This window comes from Equus caballus, chromosome 19 (assembly GCF_041296265.1).
Source record: "Equus caballus isolate H_3958 breed thoroughbred chromosome 19, TB-T2T, whole genome shotgun sequence".
NCBI lineage: Eukaryota > Metazoa > Chordata > Mammalia > Perissodactyla > Equidae > Equus > Equus caballus.
Genome location: NC_091702.1, coordinates 12,119,091 through 12,136,550, shown reverse-complemented (window position 1 = coordinate 12,136,550; position 17,460 = coordinate 12,119,091). Strand labels below are relative to the sequence as shown.

Below are 17,460 nucleotides of genomic sequence, written 5' to 3'. Positions count from 1 at the left end.
TCCCTGCAATTTGCAGTAACCATCAAGTCAACCTAACAAAGGTCGCAAACTGGATCCAGTTCATCAACACTAGAGCATATATGAGAAGTATTGTAAATGACGTTCAGATTCTGGTGTGCAAGGCAAAATAATCTACCATTTATGACCTCTTTAATTTTTCTCTTTAGACACTGAACTTGCATGCAGGATGTGCTCTCGGACCATCCATAAGCATACACCAGCCATGTGCCCTGTCAGTTGCTGGCTGGCTGACCTCTCTGCCTTGGCCTGGGCAATACAACTTTAGCGCCAGGTCCAAGCATCTCTGGTTAAAATATTTTCAACTCTGCTGATTCATGCCCAGCTGCTTGGTAGCTACAGAGTGGAAACAGAAGGTGGTCACTAGAGACCAATTTAATAGCAACAAATGTTATTTTCACTGCTGAGCTAAACAAGTTGGATACCAGAAGACTGCAGATTCCAAAGGCTGGTACCTTATTCCATAAGGTTGTGTGTGGAACCACACAGCCCATCCTACAGGTAAATATATACAGGCTGATTTTAATCACTGGGACAGGAGAGAAAGCAATAAAAGCAGCTCCCTTCTTGGATTTTGCCACTTTTGTCCAATTGCATAATCCCCTCTTGTGAAACTCAGGACAGTCAGGAAAAAAGACCTGGCCCAAGACCTACTAACTCAGATTAAACAAAACCGAAAAAATGCGCACTGTAAAAGTCAATTACAGGGCATAGTCAAGGCAGGAGAGCGCTTCCTTGTGTACATCCTTCCACGCACAAAGGGCATGACAACTTCAGTCATGATGAAGGTACCAAGCAGAGAAAGGAAAGGAACTAGATGTGAGTTCCTCCTAAAGGCATTTATAACCACATAAATGTGAATATGCATTTCACATATGGTATATCATATAATCGTCATTAACCTGTAAGACAGGAAAAAGCACTGCCATTTTACAGATGGAGAACTGAGGCTCAGAGAGAAACTTACCCAAGATCACACAAGTAAGAAGTGCTAGGCCTGGCATTTGAACTGGGTCTGTATGGGATCCAATTTACCCTTTCATTCTATCAGGCTTCGTCTCCCACAGAAAAAATACCAGAACAGAGCATGGAGTAGATGACATTCAGGAGGCAGGCAGGCAGGTGGTGTTGCTAAGCAGCAGGGGCCAAGCTAAGGCCAGGAATCTACTGACCCACGGAGAGATGGCAAGAGCAAGCCAGGACGTAAGTCCAATAGTTGCAAATGATGTCATACTTGCCACCAATGATCTTCCCAAAGTCAGCTCCCAAGGCCCAGTGCTGTCAACAAGAAGCTAGAGACAAGGGCACCAAGTAGGAAGAGGGAGAGCTGAGACTCAGCTGGTACCACAGGAGGCCAAGGGGGTCACCTGTCCGGAAATGTAACCTGGACCCCATCGACTGAGAGGCTGATGCTGTTTAAATACTGTCTTGGCTACAGATTGGTCCAGGAACTACAGTCAAGCCTTCAGGTGAAAACCTCGACGTGGGGAAGAAGAGGGAGCAGGGCAGGGTTATGAGGCAGAACTGGCAGTTTTTTAGCTCAGGGCCACAGCAAATACAGTCAACCTTCCTTTACATTTCCTCATGTCAATGACCTCTACAGAACGCCAAATCTCCACAATCAAAGGAACAAAGGAAATCAAGATTATAATCTAAGCAAACTCAAGGGGAAAAAAAAGTAGTCTGCCAGAATTAGATCAGAATTTTGTGTTTCCAAACAGCAGCCTCATGCTGGCAGAGCTGGGCCTTGGGAGCAGATTCTGGGCGAACACTGGTGCCAGGCACGCCGATATGAGCAGCTGGCAGTGCTCCTCGGTGAGAGCAGGTGAGAGTGGCAGTGGGCTACTGCCACTACTTCTTTACCCAAGTCATCTGACCAAACAGACTAAGCCAGACCTGGATCATGTGAAGCGGAAGAGAAGGAAGCTGGCAGCAGGAGCAGTGAGCAGGACAGGTGTCCAGGAAAGCAAATGTCCCCACTGGTGACCTTCCTCTTCTCTCTAGAAGGAGGAGGATGATCTACAAATATGGGAGGAGGGGGACAAGACTGCAAAATTCAACCCTGATTCATGAGGTGAGTGACTGAAGAGACATCCAGGAGAGTGCTCTGGCTAACTAGATGATTATTCAGTCCCCTCTCTGCTCTCTGACGGAAGCCAACGTCTCAAGGCAGGTATCTGCAGCCTGGGTGTCCTCAGGTACCTGAAGGTGACAGCTAGGCTGGGCAGAGCTTTGAGTCTGCCCTTTCTGGGTTGGCTGCCTCTCCCTCCAGGTCAGTGATGCCACTGCTACTGGCCTGGGAATAAACCAGCCGGGGTCAAGGCGTGGGGCTGGAAGGTGAGGCCAAAGCTCCCGGTCAGTTCCTCCAGCAGCCGCTCATCTCACTCTATCACAGCATGTCTCCGGGAGCCCAGCAACCCCCTCATTCCTCCAGCGAAGGCAGCTCAGAACAACCAGATCCCTCCCTTCTAACCTCCGTTAGCCCGAAGGGAAACGGAGCTGAATAAGCAGAAAATTTTTAGAAAATCTAAAACACTACACCAATAAGGAACTATTGCCGGATTCAATCTAGACAAATCAGCTTTCTCAGTGGAAAAAAAAAAGGCAGTTTGTAAAAGATAGTTTGCTTCAAATATAAAAGATAAATTGGAAGAGATTTTTTGATAACAGAGATAAAAGAAATCTCAAGAAGTTGTCTGGTCAGATAGACAATAGGCAGTCTTCTTCAGAAAACTCTCCTAGAAAAGAAAGAACACAATTAACACCACTATCTAACAGTCTTTATAAACACCAACTAATTGTTTAGCCATAAATCTCTAAAACTCCCTTAATTTTAAACCAAACGTCTACTACCTCATACTCAGTGGAAACAAAAGTTATTTATCCAGAAAAGAAGCACCCAGACAGAAATTTTTTCACCTCAGTCTCTTATTCTCCAAAATAAAGACAATCCTAATTCATAAATGTTTCCTCAATTCTTTCACTATTTTCTTTTTTGTTTTTTCTCTGAACCCTCTCCAAACTAGTCATGAGCTCAGGACTGATCATCTAATTATTCGACAAAACAGGTGGTCAGAGCTTTCACTAGGTTAAAGTGGCTTCTATCCCAAGTGTGTTTTCTACACAACACCAGTTAATGTTTTGTTTTTGTCTATTTTCCAACTAGCAGTTCCAACATAAAACAAGGAAGAATGTGCAGAAAAGAGAAGCAGTTGGTGCTGGAAACTCAACAAAAGCCCAAGCTAATTTACAGAGTGACTCAAAAATCACCCACTTGAATTTTAAATCAAAATGCAGCAAGGTGGAAAATGGCACATGGCCACACAACATAAACTACCCAAATTATCAAAAGTTGTTAACGTCCTGCAGTGACACTGCTGATTAGCTATCTGGCCCCATTATAGCTTGCAGAATTATCTGACTGTTGTAGGAGAAACTGATTTCTTAAAGACAGGTTCCTACTTGTTTAAATGCCCATGTGCTACCAAAGTTAAATAAAAATCTTCATCCCAGGTGGACTTTTCTAAAACCATTACCAAATGTTCTAATCCCAAACTAAACTCACGGCAAACTGCTTTTCTTTGGATTACCCTAGTCAAAGCTCTCAGACCAGGGGCTCCCACCCTTGGCTGCACGTTGGAATCACCTAAGGAGCTTTAAAAACTACTGATGCCTGGAGCCCTACTCCCCCAGAGGTTCTGATGTAACTGGCCCGAGGTGAGGCCTGGATACTGGGATTTTTAGGGCTGTCCAAGTGATTCTAATATGCAGTTAAGGTGGACAACCACTGCCTTTGACATTATGAAACATATCAATTAAAAATTACATATTGTGAGCTTACTCTGTGCCAAGAATCGTGAGTTACTGAGGAAAAGGAAAAGTCTAGGATAGCCCCTGCCCTCAACGCCCTCAGTCAACAACTCAACAGTTACGGCATAGTGTGCTAATAGCCAGGAGCAGGCTCAGGGAGCAATGAGGGGAGCCCAGGAGAGGGGCATCTCACACAACCGGGCAGAGGGAGTGCTGTCAGGGACAGCTTCTCAGTACCGTGATGGAGCTGGGTCTTAAAGGCTAAGTAAGAGTCTGCCAGGAGGAGAGAGTGGGGAAAGGAATCCCAAGAAGAGGGACTAGAATGTGCAAAGAGGCCCAGGAGCTGAAGAGCATGGCCCCTTCCTTGGAGCTCTGCAAGTTACAGGTGAGGTAGAGGGTGGATGTGAGTACAAGAGGTAAATGAGGCTGCAGGGGCGTCCCAGGGTGCCTAGGGGGCCATAATTGGTAATGTAAATGGACCACATCCTCTGAGTGTAAGGCAATAGTTGGAGTGGTGGATTGCCTAACCCAAGGCAGAGGGAGGGGGACTGTTGCTTCTTGGCTCCAGCCAATGTGAGAATAAAGGCTCAGTATTGACACATCTTGCAGATTTTTAAGGCATACCGAGAATCTAGTCCTTATGTGAAATTTACAGGTTTTTAAATGCTCAGCAGGATAAACAAACAAGTCTGCAGGTCAGATACTGTCTAACAGGTTGCAGGTATGGGCTACACCTTTCCACTACATTACGGAAAATTAAAGGAGCGAAGGCGGTAACGTCCAATTTAGATTCAAGTACATTTTTAAATGTGAAACTGAACTGCAGTGTCGCGGACAGCAATCTGACAATTCTAATAGTACAAAGCTTTCCACCCCACAGAAACACTAGTCAAGGTGCCACTGTTCTGAAATTAGGCCCCTACTTTTTCATTTCTCAGATTCAATACAGGACCTTCTTACTTTTTTTTTTTTGAGGAAGATCAGCCCTGAGCTAACTGCTGCCAATCTTCCTCTTTTTGCTGAGGAAGACCGGCCCTGGGCTAACATTGGTGCCCATCTTCCTCTACTTTATATGTGAGATGCATACCACAGCATGGCTTGCCAAGCAGTGCCATGTCCACACCCGGGATCCGAACCGGTGAACCCCAGTCTGCCAAAGCAGAACGTGTGCACTTAACTGCTGCACCATTGGGCCAGCCCCATGACCTTCTTACTTTTAACTGTAGGGAGAAAAACCAATCTGGTAAATATTAAGATACAGGTAAAGACCAGACTTGTTAGGATTCAAGGTGATGTAAACTACAGTCAGATCTGAATTATACGTGCTGCTGGAGTACAGAGGTGGTAATCAAAAATCACAGATGATCTGCCAAGCTGGGCTAGGGCTCTAGGTCCCTGGCAATGATCCTCTGTAGGCTGGGAATATAGCCAGACAGGAGGGGGTGGAAAAACCCAGATGCCAGGAGAAGGTCACCAAGTCCCCAGAGACATCTTTGCTTCCTCCATTTGGAGCCCACCTCCACCTCCTCCCCAAGGTTAATTTCCCAAATGTAAGGGAGAAGGCAATCTCTTACACATGGTGATCAATTGTCAAATACTATAAGGCCCAACTGCAAATGGGAATTCTCCACATTTTCTCTAAGAAGTTGGTATCTATTTAAAGTCACAAAGCAAAGCCCTGTGCATGGTAAACAGAGCATTTATAGAAGATTCTCTAAAAATCTATAAAAAGGCACTTGGCTTAAATTTGGTATATTTCACAAATATAGTTGTCTATAAACAAAATTAGGAAATAACATTTGTATGACCTCATAGATTTCATGAGGGGAAAAAAAATCCTAAGTCAAAAAATGGGCAGTGCAGGGCTGGCCCCATGGCCAAGTGGTTAAGTTTGAGCGCTCTGCTTTGGCGGCATAGGGTTTCGCTGGTTCACACCCTGGGCGCGGACATGGCACCACTCATCAGGCCATGCTGAGGTGGTGACCCACACAGCACAGCCAGAAGGACCTACGGCTAAAATATACAACTATAACGGGGGGGGGGGGGGGGGGGGGGTTGGGGCGAAGAAGGAAAAAAAAAGAAAAAGACTGCAACAGATCTTAGCTCAGGTGCCAATCTTAAAAAAAAAAAAGGGCAGTGGTAAGAAACACATCATAGATACACAGCTACAACTGATTCTCAAAACAAATAAGTGGACACAAGTCCTGTCCAAAGAAAGTTTATTTAGTAAAGAGCTAACTGCTTGGGTTTTTTTCTTCAGGTCTTAATGGAAAGAGAAAACATATCATTACCATGTCTGGTAAAATGCCTGTAGCGTCTGCATGTCATTTCTAATTTTAGATATGGAAACAGGCTTCTCTCAGGCATTCTGACTTTCAAAGAGGGGTTGGTGAACTACAAGATATGAGAATCTCTGAAAGCCTGAAATCATACAGTAACATTTATAATTCAGCAAAAACAATGGTCCTTTCCTGCACAAGGAAAAGGCTATTTAAAGTTAAATCACATTTAACAATCTCTAAGAGTCTCTCAAATATTTTTTAAAAATTAACTATTACATAAACTCAGAAAAGATCTCTGAAGGCAGAGAAGGGAAAATACCTTTGAATATGAAGGCTTAAAGCTTAATTTGAAAAACTGTTCTCCATCCGTCAACTGTCATGCATAATTAAATAGGTAAATAAAGAAATAGCAGTAAAATCATTAGGTTTTTTTTTCAGCAAGAAAACAGAGTCATCTTAGTGAACACATAAAGCATGTACTAAGATGTATTATATTAGAAGGTACCAGTAACACACCATTTTTCATAAGGTTTTATCTAAACTTGTCCAATATGCTAATTTTTTTGATACAGAAATTAATATTTGTGCAAAAATTACCAGGGCCTTCTTTAAGATATGGCACAAGTTCTTAATTTCTGAAGTTCTTATTCAGAGAGAATGTAACTTTGATTACACAAATCATCAGTTGCTGGAATAGGGATGGTCCAGCCAACGAGAGATGCCTAGCTTAGTGACACCGCAAGGGCAAGAAGGAAAATGAACCGTCTGAGTATGAGACTGCCTACTGGGGAAAACACACACACACACACACACACACAGAGCTCTTTCCACTCCTCCCAGACTCACTTTTGAGTAGCACCCTGAATTTCCCCTCTGCAGGTTTTACACCACAGGACTGTGTTCCCCCAGGGTTCCCTTCAATGCTGCAGCCAGACCAGCTGGCCAGCGCTGTTTCTTCCATTTTCACCTGTTTGGGTTTCCTAAAAAATCTAAGAATACCGCAGTTAATCCACGGAGGAAATTTACTATACTCTTTCTTAATAGAGTCCAGTTCTACCTCCAAAGAGCCTGTACAACCTTACACCAGTGGTATGACTACTGAGATTTTTTTAATTAAAAAACATCTTTTAATTATACTTATTTTTTCAAAAAATTAACTTTTAAAAAGTACATTGCCCCAAGAGGACTATTGCTTTTGCCGGGGATAAAAGTGAGATTTAAACGCAGGCATCTGGGACTTTTCAAAGCCCCTATTACACCGCACTGTCTTTCTACCATACCACACTGTGACTTTTTTGGTACATTTAGAATTTACAGTATAAGTAATGTGTGCACCTGTTTGTACCCACATGCATGAATTCCTAAATGTATCTGCCACTCACTTGCCCCTCCAGAGGAATGCTGTGAGGGCTGAACGAGAACAGGGCTCAGTAAACATTAGTGTTCTTCCTAAGACCCTGTTGCCTCCCTGTTAAAAAGGAGGGGGATTCTAAGGCAGAGTGGATTGCTCACCTGCATAAAAATCACCTCGTTTCTGAACTCTGGCTGGTAGGTTCCTGGCCACTTGCTTGGATGGCATACCACAGCCTAGCCATATGATGACCACATCCTTCTCTCCTAATCACATGAGTAGACACCGTCACAGACCCCAGAGAAGACCTCGGGTGGGGTGGGGGACCCTGGTGAAGAGAAAGTAAGGCAAAACCCTGAGGGCAGAGTTGTAAGAAAACTACAGCTTTCCAAAACGTCGAGGAACCAAAAGACAAAGATGGGCCTTTCCACTGTAAGGAGTGAGTTCAGGGAGGAAGAGCTCTGTAGAACTAATTCCTAGAACAAGACCTCTAAGCAGGGGATGCCGGGCACAACCCAGGTTCGGCACCAAGACGCCTCCTGGGAAATGACAAAGAAAGCACTTCTGAAGCTAAGCATGGGACGGGGTGGAGCTTGCTTTCCCAGTGACCAAGGCGACAGAAATAGCTCTAGCCCAGATTAGACAGCAGCTCAAAGGAGAAACTGGAAGGAGAGCCGGAAATGACTATATAAGTTCAAACTATGTGTGACACCGAGCCAATCAGAATTGAGCAATGTGAACATATGTAACATCCTAATCTGTAAATATATGCCCGAAAATTCCTATACACTATAGAAAGTTAAATTATCTCAGGCTGAGACACTGTGGGAGAGGAAAAATACTAAAACAGAAATGCACTGGAGGCGGGGGACACAGTTGGGAAAGGAAAAAAAAACAAAACCCTGCAGAATTCCCTTGAGTAAAGTCAAGAGAGTACAAGTTACCTGGGCACAGCCCGGCACTGCTCCACTGAAGACTGCTGTGCCAAATTTCACCCCATGGACACAAGAACCCCTTGGCACGTGGGAACAGAGTTTGAATCTTTTGCTGATGTACATAACACTTCGGAAATGCAGATGGTTCTGCTTTAAACACTCCTCATCATGTGAATGGCCGTGGACTACAAGTCTTAAACTGGACAGTGTTCTCCACCCCAGATGGCCAGAAATAAAATATTACTACTTCTGCAGCCCTGGAAGATAGAAAATCCATTTACTTAACAAATTTTGCTTTGCTCCAAGTGCAAAATGTCCTTCAAAGCAAAGGTGTTATGTTCACATTCAGAAAAGTTTGTTTGGCCCTACAATAGATAAATCTCCCAGATAAAAATCACCAATGTTTGGGATGGTCTCAGTAGATACAGGAAATAATCTGGTAAATATTTTTGCTTTTTCTCTCATCATTCCCACTTTGAAAAGACATTTATTAGTCTATGTTTTCTCAAATAAATCGTGAAAGCTGACCTATAGCAAACTATAGCAACACTCTCTGAACAGGCTTTATACACAATAATTAAAGTAGAAAATGAAAACTTTATGCAGTCTTATAAAAATAATACAGAATTTATGAACTAGCTCATTAAAAAAATTCTATCTTATCAAAGTTTGTTTAAAAAATTGTTTAAACTGTTAATAATTGTTCTCTACCTGAAATGAAAATACAGAAAATATGTGAAAGCCATAAAATTATAAGGGTACCAGACATTCCTGTTCTTAGAGTACTTTACTAATCCAAAGGAGTCTAGGTGCGCAATCAGAGGTAAAAGACCAAAGAGAGCAGAAATAAGACAGCCTCTTAGGTGAGAGTTTTAAAGATACATCTCTCAATACCACAAAATACCTCTCAGTACCATTTTAGGTTATTAAGAAAATCTACCTCAACGTATCATGTATTTTCAACTTCTCCATAAAAAGAAAAAAATTCTGGGATTTTGACAATCAGCTGAAGGTCACAAAAAATTGATATAAGTAGAACGTAGGTCTCTCCGTTTTCCCAATCCACCACACAACAGTGACCTACAGACAGGAATGTTAATGATACAATTAAAAGTTCTCTAAAATTAAAACCGTATAAAGGAAAAAAGCCTCAGATGAAATCATATTTTAATATAAAATAGCGAAGGCTAAAAATGGTCACCTCTAAATTGAATAATTTTGAGGCAATAACAATAAGAGACAATTTAAATATTTTAACTATTTTTAAAATCAATACACACATTTTATTCTTGAAAAACTCAATAAAAATGTAGCATGAATAAAAAATATTTATTCATGCATTCAATAAATGTTTATTCAGTACCAAATACAGGCAAGTATTGTCCTTCAGCATTAAGCATACAGCAATTAACAGAGTCCCTGTCCTTACGAGGCTTACATTCTAGTGGGGGGAGACAGACGATACAGAAACAAAAATACACCAATAGTAGACACTGAGTGGCACAGAGAAAAAGTAGCAGGGTAAGGGGGATGGGAAGAACCAGGAAATAGAGGCCAGGTCATATTTTATATATGGTGGTCGGAGAAGGCTTTTCTGATAGGTGTTATATGAATAGAGACCTGAAGGAAATGAAGGAGTAAGCCATATGGATATCTGGGAAGCATGTTCCAGGCAAAGGGAACAGCAAATGCAAAGACCCTGGGGTATGAACATACTTAGGGAGTTGAGGATTAGAAAGGGTACACAGAGTGAGCATGGCGGAGTGGTGGGAGATGAGGCCCTTTTGTTTATTCTGGATTATCCAAAGTATCTAGAATTAACTGGCTTCAGCAGGTGAAGGGTAAGAGAAGCAGAAGAGAGAGTGAAAGGACAGGAACTACATTTCACTGAGCTCCTATTAAGTACTTGATAAAGAACACTATCTCATTTAATCCACACTCCTATCCTACCAAACGGTGTCGTTACACCTGTTTTACAGACAAGGCACGGCAAAGTTAGGAGACAGAGCCACCAATGGGCAGAAACAAATTTAAATGCAGATCCTTCCAACTCCAAAGCTGAAGCCCTTAATCATCATGCTCCTTTGCTTCCCTGAGGAAGCCAAAGGTGCCAGCTGCAAAATGGAGAGCATCCAAACTAACTGAGGTCCCACAGAGAGAAAAGTAAAATTACATGGCTGATACCCATGCAATACTTCCACATGTACACGCTACTCAGGGTTTCTCATTTTTCAGATCACCCAAAAGAAGACACTTATGTTAATTGACGTAAAAGATAATTCAGGATGAAGGGTGGATTAGGAAGCAAGGTAGGAGAGATGCAGCCCAAAAATACCTGTCTCAGCATCTGGATAGCTCATTCCACCCCTTCCTCCAGGCCCACCCTCCCTCCAGCCTCTGGGCAGAAGCAACCTCCCAGAAAGAGAGGTAAAATATGGAAATCCTAAAGGAAAAAATGATGGAGGCAAGAGATGCCTGCAGCCTTTCTTTTGCTTTACTGCATTTTTCCATAAGGGCATCCAAGCAAACACCATATACCTGTGTCTCCAACGTGCATAACATGTTCCAAGAAAGTAGTAGAGATTTATTCCTTTAAGTATTTCCAGACCAGCATTTTCCTAAGCTCCTGGATTTGAATTAGGAGGCAGTTGAGAGGAGGAAGTCCATGGATGCTGGTTGGTTCCCTGATTCAAGAGAAAGTATTCCCTTTCTCTGCATTAAGTGCAGAGGGGAAAGTAGTAAAGGGATTTCTCTGAGACTGACCCCATCAGGACTTTCTCCAGGGAAATAACTAGCTGAAACCACTAGCACTGAGCATGACTGCTTAGCAAAGCCACTCTGAGATCAAAGAGCTGCGCACCAAAACTGCAGGGGGAGCCCTGTAACGCTTTGCAAAGAGTTAAGTGGGAGATGTTTGCAGTTTTCCTAAAAGGAAAAAGATAACAAGATTACAATCAAGCAGTGACTGCAGATAGTTTAAATTCTCCTGGGGAAACATACTTAATTTGTATAACTGATTTGGATTACTTTAAAACTGTTTAACGTTCTGTCAAAATAAATTTGCTGTACAAAGTTACTCATTAGTGTTTTATCTTCTAAACCAAATCCAGAAACACAATGTACCCCGTTTCACAGCTAGAGAAAAGGAGGCTGGTGGTGATGCGTGGCACTGCCAAGTTACATATCACAGTCAAACTGGGGTCGAAAGTTTACTTTGCTAACGGTACAGCAGGGGTCCTCACCTAGAGGCAATTTTGCCCCTATAGGGGAGGAAGAAAATTCCTCTACCCTCTAGGTCCTTCTGGCTGGCCTAAGAAAAAAACTGACGTGAGACAGAATAACAGTCAAAAATCAAACAAAGCTTTATAACACGTATACATGGGAGAAACCCAGAAAAACTGAATAACTCACAAGAATGGCCAAGGTAGCCACCTTAAATACCATTTTCAGCTAAAGACAAAGGAGGGTGTTGGGGGTAGGAGTTTGGGACATCAAGGGGGAGGAAAGCAATTTACATGGAGATGTAAATGTAAACGGGCCAACTATGGACAATGTGACCTGGGCAATGTGACCTGAGAAACACATTTTACATTACATTACAGTTATCTTATGGTATTGGCTCTTTCCAGGAACAGGCCCTTCTATTTTAAATTCTTTTTAGGCAGTTAGGGGGAAGGTCCAAGTTTCTTTCAGAGTCTTTTGTTCTTAAAAATAATCAAGCCAAAGAGACACATTTTCAGGTGGCCAAATCTGATCCCTCTCACTCCCTAAAGGATATCTGGCAACGTCTGGAAACAGTTTTGTTTGTCACAACTTGGGGGAGGGGGACTGAGCAGGTGGGAGGGATGCTACTATACATCCTCCAGTGCACAGGACAGCCTCCACAACAATAAAGACTCATCCAGCCCAAAATGCTAACAGTGTCCAGGATCAGATACCCTGGTTAAAAGTTAATTAGAAAAGGGGAATATCTGTTGTTTAAAAAAAAAAAAAAAAAGATAAAGTTGGAAAAAATACTGATGGATCAGAATTTTGAAGAAGAAAAGGCATGTCAATATCTAGGTGGTACTTCCCCATTTTCCAGCCCATAAGCACCAGTGCTCCCCAGGTGAGTTATTCCCTGCCTAGTGGGTGAGGTTCACCAGCTAAAGCAGAAGCAGCAGCTTTTCTTTTCAGTTAGACCTGGACCCCGTCAGGGCACAGGGCTAATCTCTCCCAGGTTCAGCCACTACCTCAAATGGGAGCATTTCACCACCGCACCCTGGGTGTCTTCTCAGAAAAGTGAAGATAACACTTTGCTCTCAAAGGCTGCCGTTTGGATTAATCAGCCCATGAAGAACTGCATGCTTTATAATGAAGACAAAAGGGGCTGAGAGTTTTTGGATGCTACTAATGATGCTTGCTGCTTGGAGCACTTGAAGGAATAATAATAATAAAAAGATGCAAATCAAAGCATGAGGTGAACAACATCTCTTTCCCCCACACCAAATGCTTCCAGTGAATACTCTGACTTAAAATTTCATATTATTTACATATGGCTGGAAGCTAGAGTTTTATCATGAGAGCTGTTTGCATGAAGACACCAGTCACAGCAGGGTTCTCAAATCCTCCAGCCAACTCAGAAAGCACTTCCATGTCTCACCAACTATCAGATTTAATACGGTGATCATCTTTTCCCTAAGTAGTTCTACAAGCAATTTAACATCCCAGACTACAGAACCTGAACATACATGATACATTACCATTAAAACAATCCTTCCATAAGCCAGAAGTTGAATCTTCCCAGATAAAAACAACAATAACAAAACCTCCAAAATTCAACTTCTAAAAGTCAATCCACGGAAGAATTAAATTTCATGGAAATTAACACACACTCCTTTACTGAGCTGAAATTAAATAACATGCACACCACTTTACACATGGCAAAGCAGCAGCTCTCACCATGTTTGCTATCACAAAACAAATTAGAGGGCTGGGGGGTACTGACAGCTCTATTCAGGGTTACCTCACACCCCACAGATAACAACTTGAGACAGAAGCCTGTAAATGCAGCACCTGAATTGTGGCAGTCTCTCTCCCCAGCAGTGAATTCTCTGCCTCTACGTAACATTCTCCCCAAAGGATAATACTATGTGTATTATCTGGGTGCATGCTGAGATTAGACTACTACGAAACAGTTCAGCCAGGAAAATCAACACACACCCATAGATCTTAGGCCTGTGAAAAACTCCAAACTCCCTTCACACCAAACTCCAGATGCTGGCCTCTGAGATCTGGCCCTTGTCTGAACAGCTCCATCCCTCTCGTCCTGGAGCATAACAGGCTCATTGCCACCTCTGCACTTGCTGGTCCCTCTGCCCAGAATGTTCTTCTTCAGATCTTAACATAGCTGGCTCCTTCTTGTTATTCAAATCTCAATAAAACATCACTTTATATAAGAGGCCTTTCTTGTCCATTCAATCTAAAGGAGCACTTCTAACACTCTATTTCTATTTCTCCTTGTTTATACTTTTATCACATTGCTAATCACCACCTGAAATTTTCTAGCTTTTCATCTCTTTCTACCTATGCACTAGAATGCAGATCTCATAAGATCAGAGTTTCTGCCTGCATTGATTACGGCTCTAATCCCAGCTCCTAGAACAGTGCCTGACACAGAGAAGGTGCTCAGTGAATGGGTTTTAAATGAATGAATGAATGAAATGGAACTTGACTCAAAGAAAATCATGCAATACGACTAAATTATAAGATATTAAGAGAAAGAGGAATGAATTTATTAAGAAATTTATTAAATGCTAATTATGCTGCAGTTCTTCAGATACATTATCTCATTAAATCTTCACAAAACCCTGCAAAGCATATATTATTATCTTTACTTACTATTCACAGATGAAGACTCGGAGAAGTTCAATAAGTAGTTCAACAGTAAAGGTGACACGACCTCACATCTGATTGACTCTAAGCCTGTGCTCTCTCCACTCCTTCTTTACTATGCAAACACAGTTCTTCATTTGATGACCCTCTAAAAAATGGTCTCATGGCCACTGGGAGTCCAGTAGAATGCTGCCTACTGTGACTGGCATGATGACCTTGACCTGATAAAACTAGTGAGACCAGAAGACAGAGAGGACTACTGACTGAGCTGGGCACAATGAACGAAAGTACTGTAAGCTGGTGAGATGTTGACAAGTCAGAGACCTTCTGAATCTCTTCAGTGGTCAAAACACTGTGTTCAAATTCAACTGAAAGATGAACTTAAAGAAACCTCCTAACCCTGACTAACGTAAGCCTTAACCAATTTCCTCCCTAAGTCAAACAGACACACTTTGACTAACATGGATGAGAAAATATGAAAGTTGTTACATATGTAAATCTAAATTCCAACCCTTAAATGACCCAGATATGGCTAGTCTCCCCATGGCAGGCTCTGCCATTCCTCAGTAATGGCCTTGCCACTTTGACTTCGTCACTCTGTCCCATCTCCAAAAAGAAGACCCAAGTGCACAGAATATTCACTTGTGATATTGCATGACAGTGATACATCTTACCTTCGGAGCATTGTCATCACATCACAGATCCTCCCTCACGTCCCTCTGCTTTCCAAAGTCTGTGTTCTCAAATGCAACCCTCTCTACTAGGCAAAGCCCCCACACAGAAAGGTGTTCCGCCCCTTGGATTCACTGCTTCTTTGCCAGGCCAGTTTGCCTTCTCCAACTTACTTCACCTTGTTCTATATTACACATAACATTTTTGCGAAACACTGTGCTACATTTTTACCCTGAAAAATTATTTTACACATAATAGTTAAACAAGTACGCCTAATTTCTAAGGTACCTCAGAGGAACAAGAATATTAGTAAACCTTTAAATTTTAAAGATGATAATCTGAACTTTCACAAACAATGGCAAATATACAAACATCATGTCATTAATTAGTGTTAGACTTCATCAAAATAGGTTAACAACCGTTCATGTAACTAAGAAATATATCAAAGGCCTACATCACAAAGCACCACGCACAGACATTTACACAAAGGACTTCTACCAAACCTCTGAAGGAACAGATAACTGCAATGATGTTTAAATTTTGGGTGGTAAAAGGTAGAGAGATTTAAAATTCTTTGTATAATACCAGAATAACATTGATAGAAGGATCTTTTTTTTTTTTTTTTTTGAGGAAGATTAGCCCTGAGCTAACATGTGCCACCAATCCTCCTCTTTTTGCTGAGAAAGACTGGCCCTGAGCTAACATCTTCGTCTACTTTATATGTGGGATACCTACCACAGCATGGCTTGCCAAGCGGTGCCATGTCCGCACCCGGGATCCAAACCTGCGAACCCCAGGCCAGCGAAGAGGAACGTGCATACTTAACCGCTGTGCCACCGGGCCAGCCCACAAGGATCTTTTAAAAAAGATAAAATCATATGATTCATAGTGATATTCACATAAATATCAAGGCAGAAATCCTGATGAAAATAAGAGTAAACAGAATCCATCAATACTTTAAAAGAATAATACATGTGTGATCATGTGAGGTTCATACTAGTAAGACAAAGGATGGCTCAACATGAGGAGATCTATCAGTGTAATTTACCTCACTAGCAGGTCAAAGGAGAAAAAATTGATAATGTTTATAAATTTGAAAACATGTTTGATAAAATTCAACATAAATTCCTAATTTTAAAAATTCTTAATAAAACAAAAAAGTACATATAGTTCCTTAACATGATTATATTATATACACACACACACACACACACGTGTGTTTGTGTGTGTGTGTGTCTAAATAGATAAATATCTATATCTGAATTCCAAAACTTACATCATGATTAATGATGAAATTGTAGACACAATCCTACTAAACTCAGGAACAAAACACAGATGCACATTATCATCACTATTATTTAACACTATTCTAGAAGTACAAGTGGATGCAATTCAAAGAGAGAAAAAATAAGAGAGAAACAAACTGCAAAGGAAGAGGCAAGACGATCAGTATTTACAGCTAATATAATTGGATAACAAGAAGACCTATGAGAATCAACTGAAGACCTATAACAGTAAGAGAACACAGTATGGTGGTTTTCCTGCATAGATATATAAAACAGAAAACATTATGCCCCACAGGGTCTAAGAAAAACAATAACTAGAGGGCACCCCGAGGCCCAGTGGTTAAGTTCGCGCGCTCTGCTTCCGCGGCCCAGGGTTTCACCGGTTTGGATCCCAGGTGCAGACATGGCACCGCTCATCAGGCCATGCTGAGGCGGTGTCCCACACAGCACAACCAGAGGCACTCACAACTAGAATACACAACTATGTACTGGGGAGCTTTGGGGAGAAGAAGAGAAAAAAAAAAAAAAGAAGACGACTGGCAACATATGTTAGCTCAGGCGCCAATCTTTAAAAACATAAAATTAATAAACAAACAAAAAATTCGTAAAAGAAGGTTAATAAATTAAACTATATGAAGAAAAAATAAAAAAGCCACAACAGAAGTCTTAAATAAACTAAAGAAGTATCCTGTTCTTGGGTATTTTAAAATTATCAATTGATCTCAAATTATATAGGTAATGCAATCTCAATAAAAAAACTAACAGAATGTTTGTCATTGTTCTTGTGTGCAATCAGATAAGATGATTCTAAAGGTTAGATAGCAAAATGAAACATGCCAGAATAGCCAGGAAAATTCTAGATTTTAAAACATAAAGCTACAGTAAATAAAACAGTTTGTACTGGGTGTATGAAAAGCAATGAAAGAGAAAAAAGCTCAGCCATAGACCCAATAGACATAAGAATTTAGTATACAATAAAACTGCACTTCAAACAGGCGGAGCAAAGATAGGTTATTCTAGTAGGCTGGAAAAATAAAACTAAATTTCTATTTACCTCACTTCTCATAACAATTTCTGATTGATTAAAGGAAAAAATAATAAATTCGCAAAAAAACCTAGAAGAAAACAATAAATAATCTTTATCACCTCTAAATGTGAAAATGCTTTCTAAGTGAAACAAAAAATTCCAAAACTATAAAAGAAAATAGCTAAATTTGATAGCGTAAGAATTT

The 17,460-nt window shown here is 41.3% G+C and overlaps 1 protein-coding gene across 7 annotated transcripts in view; it reads right to left on the bottom strand.

Annotated features, from left to right (window-relative positions):
* PPM1L (protein phosphatase, Mg2+/Mn2+ dependent 1L) overlaps positions 1–17,460 on the bottom strand; it is a 257,331-nt gene that overhangs the window by 210,913 nt on the left and 28,958 nt on the right. The window contains exon 1 of one of the 7 annotated variants that reach the window (XM_070243196.1): positions 7,623–8,009. The exons of 5 other annotated variants lie outside the window; for them this stretch is intronic. In XM_070243196.1, the coding sequence (XP_070099297.1) occupies positions 7,623–7,628 (6 nt within the window). In that variant the 5' untranslated portion in view covers positions 7,629–8,009. Of the gene's footprint in view, positions 1–985; positions 1,088–7,622; positions 8,010–17,460 lie in introns of those variants that run through there. One more of the 7 variants, XM_070243201.1, reaches the window with a different exon arrangement.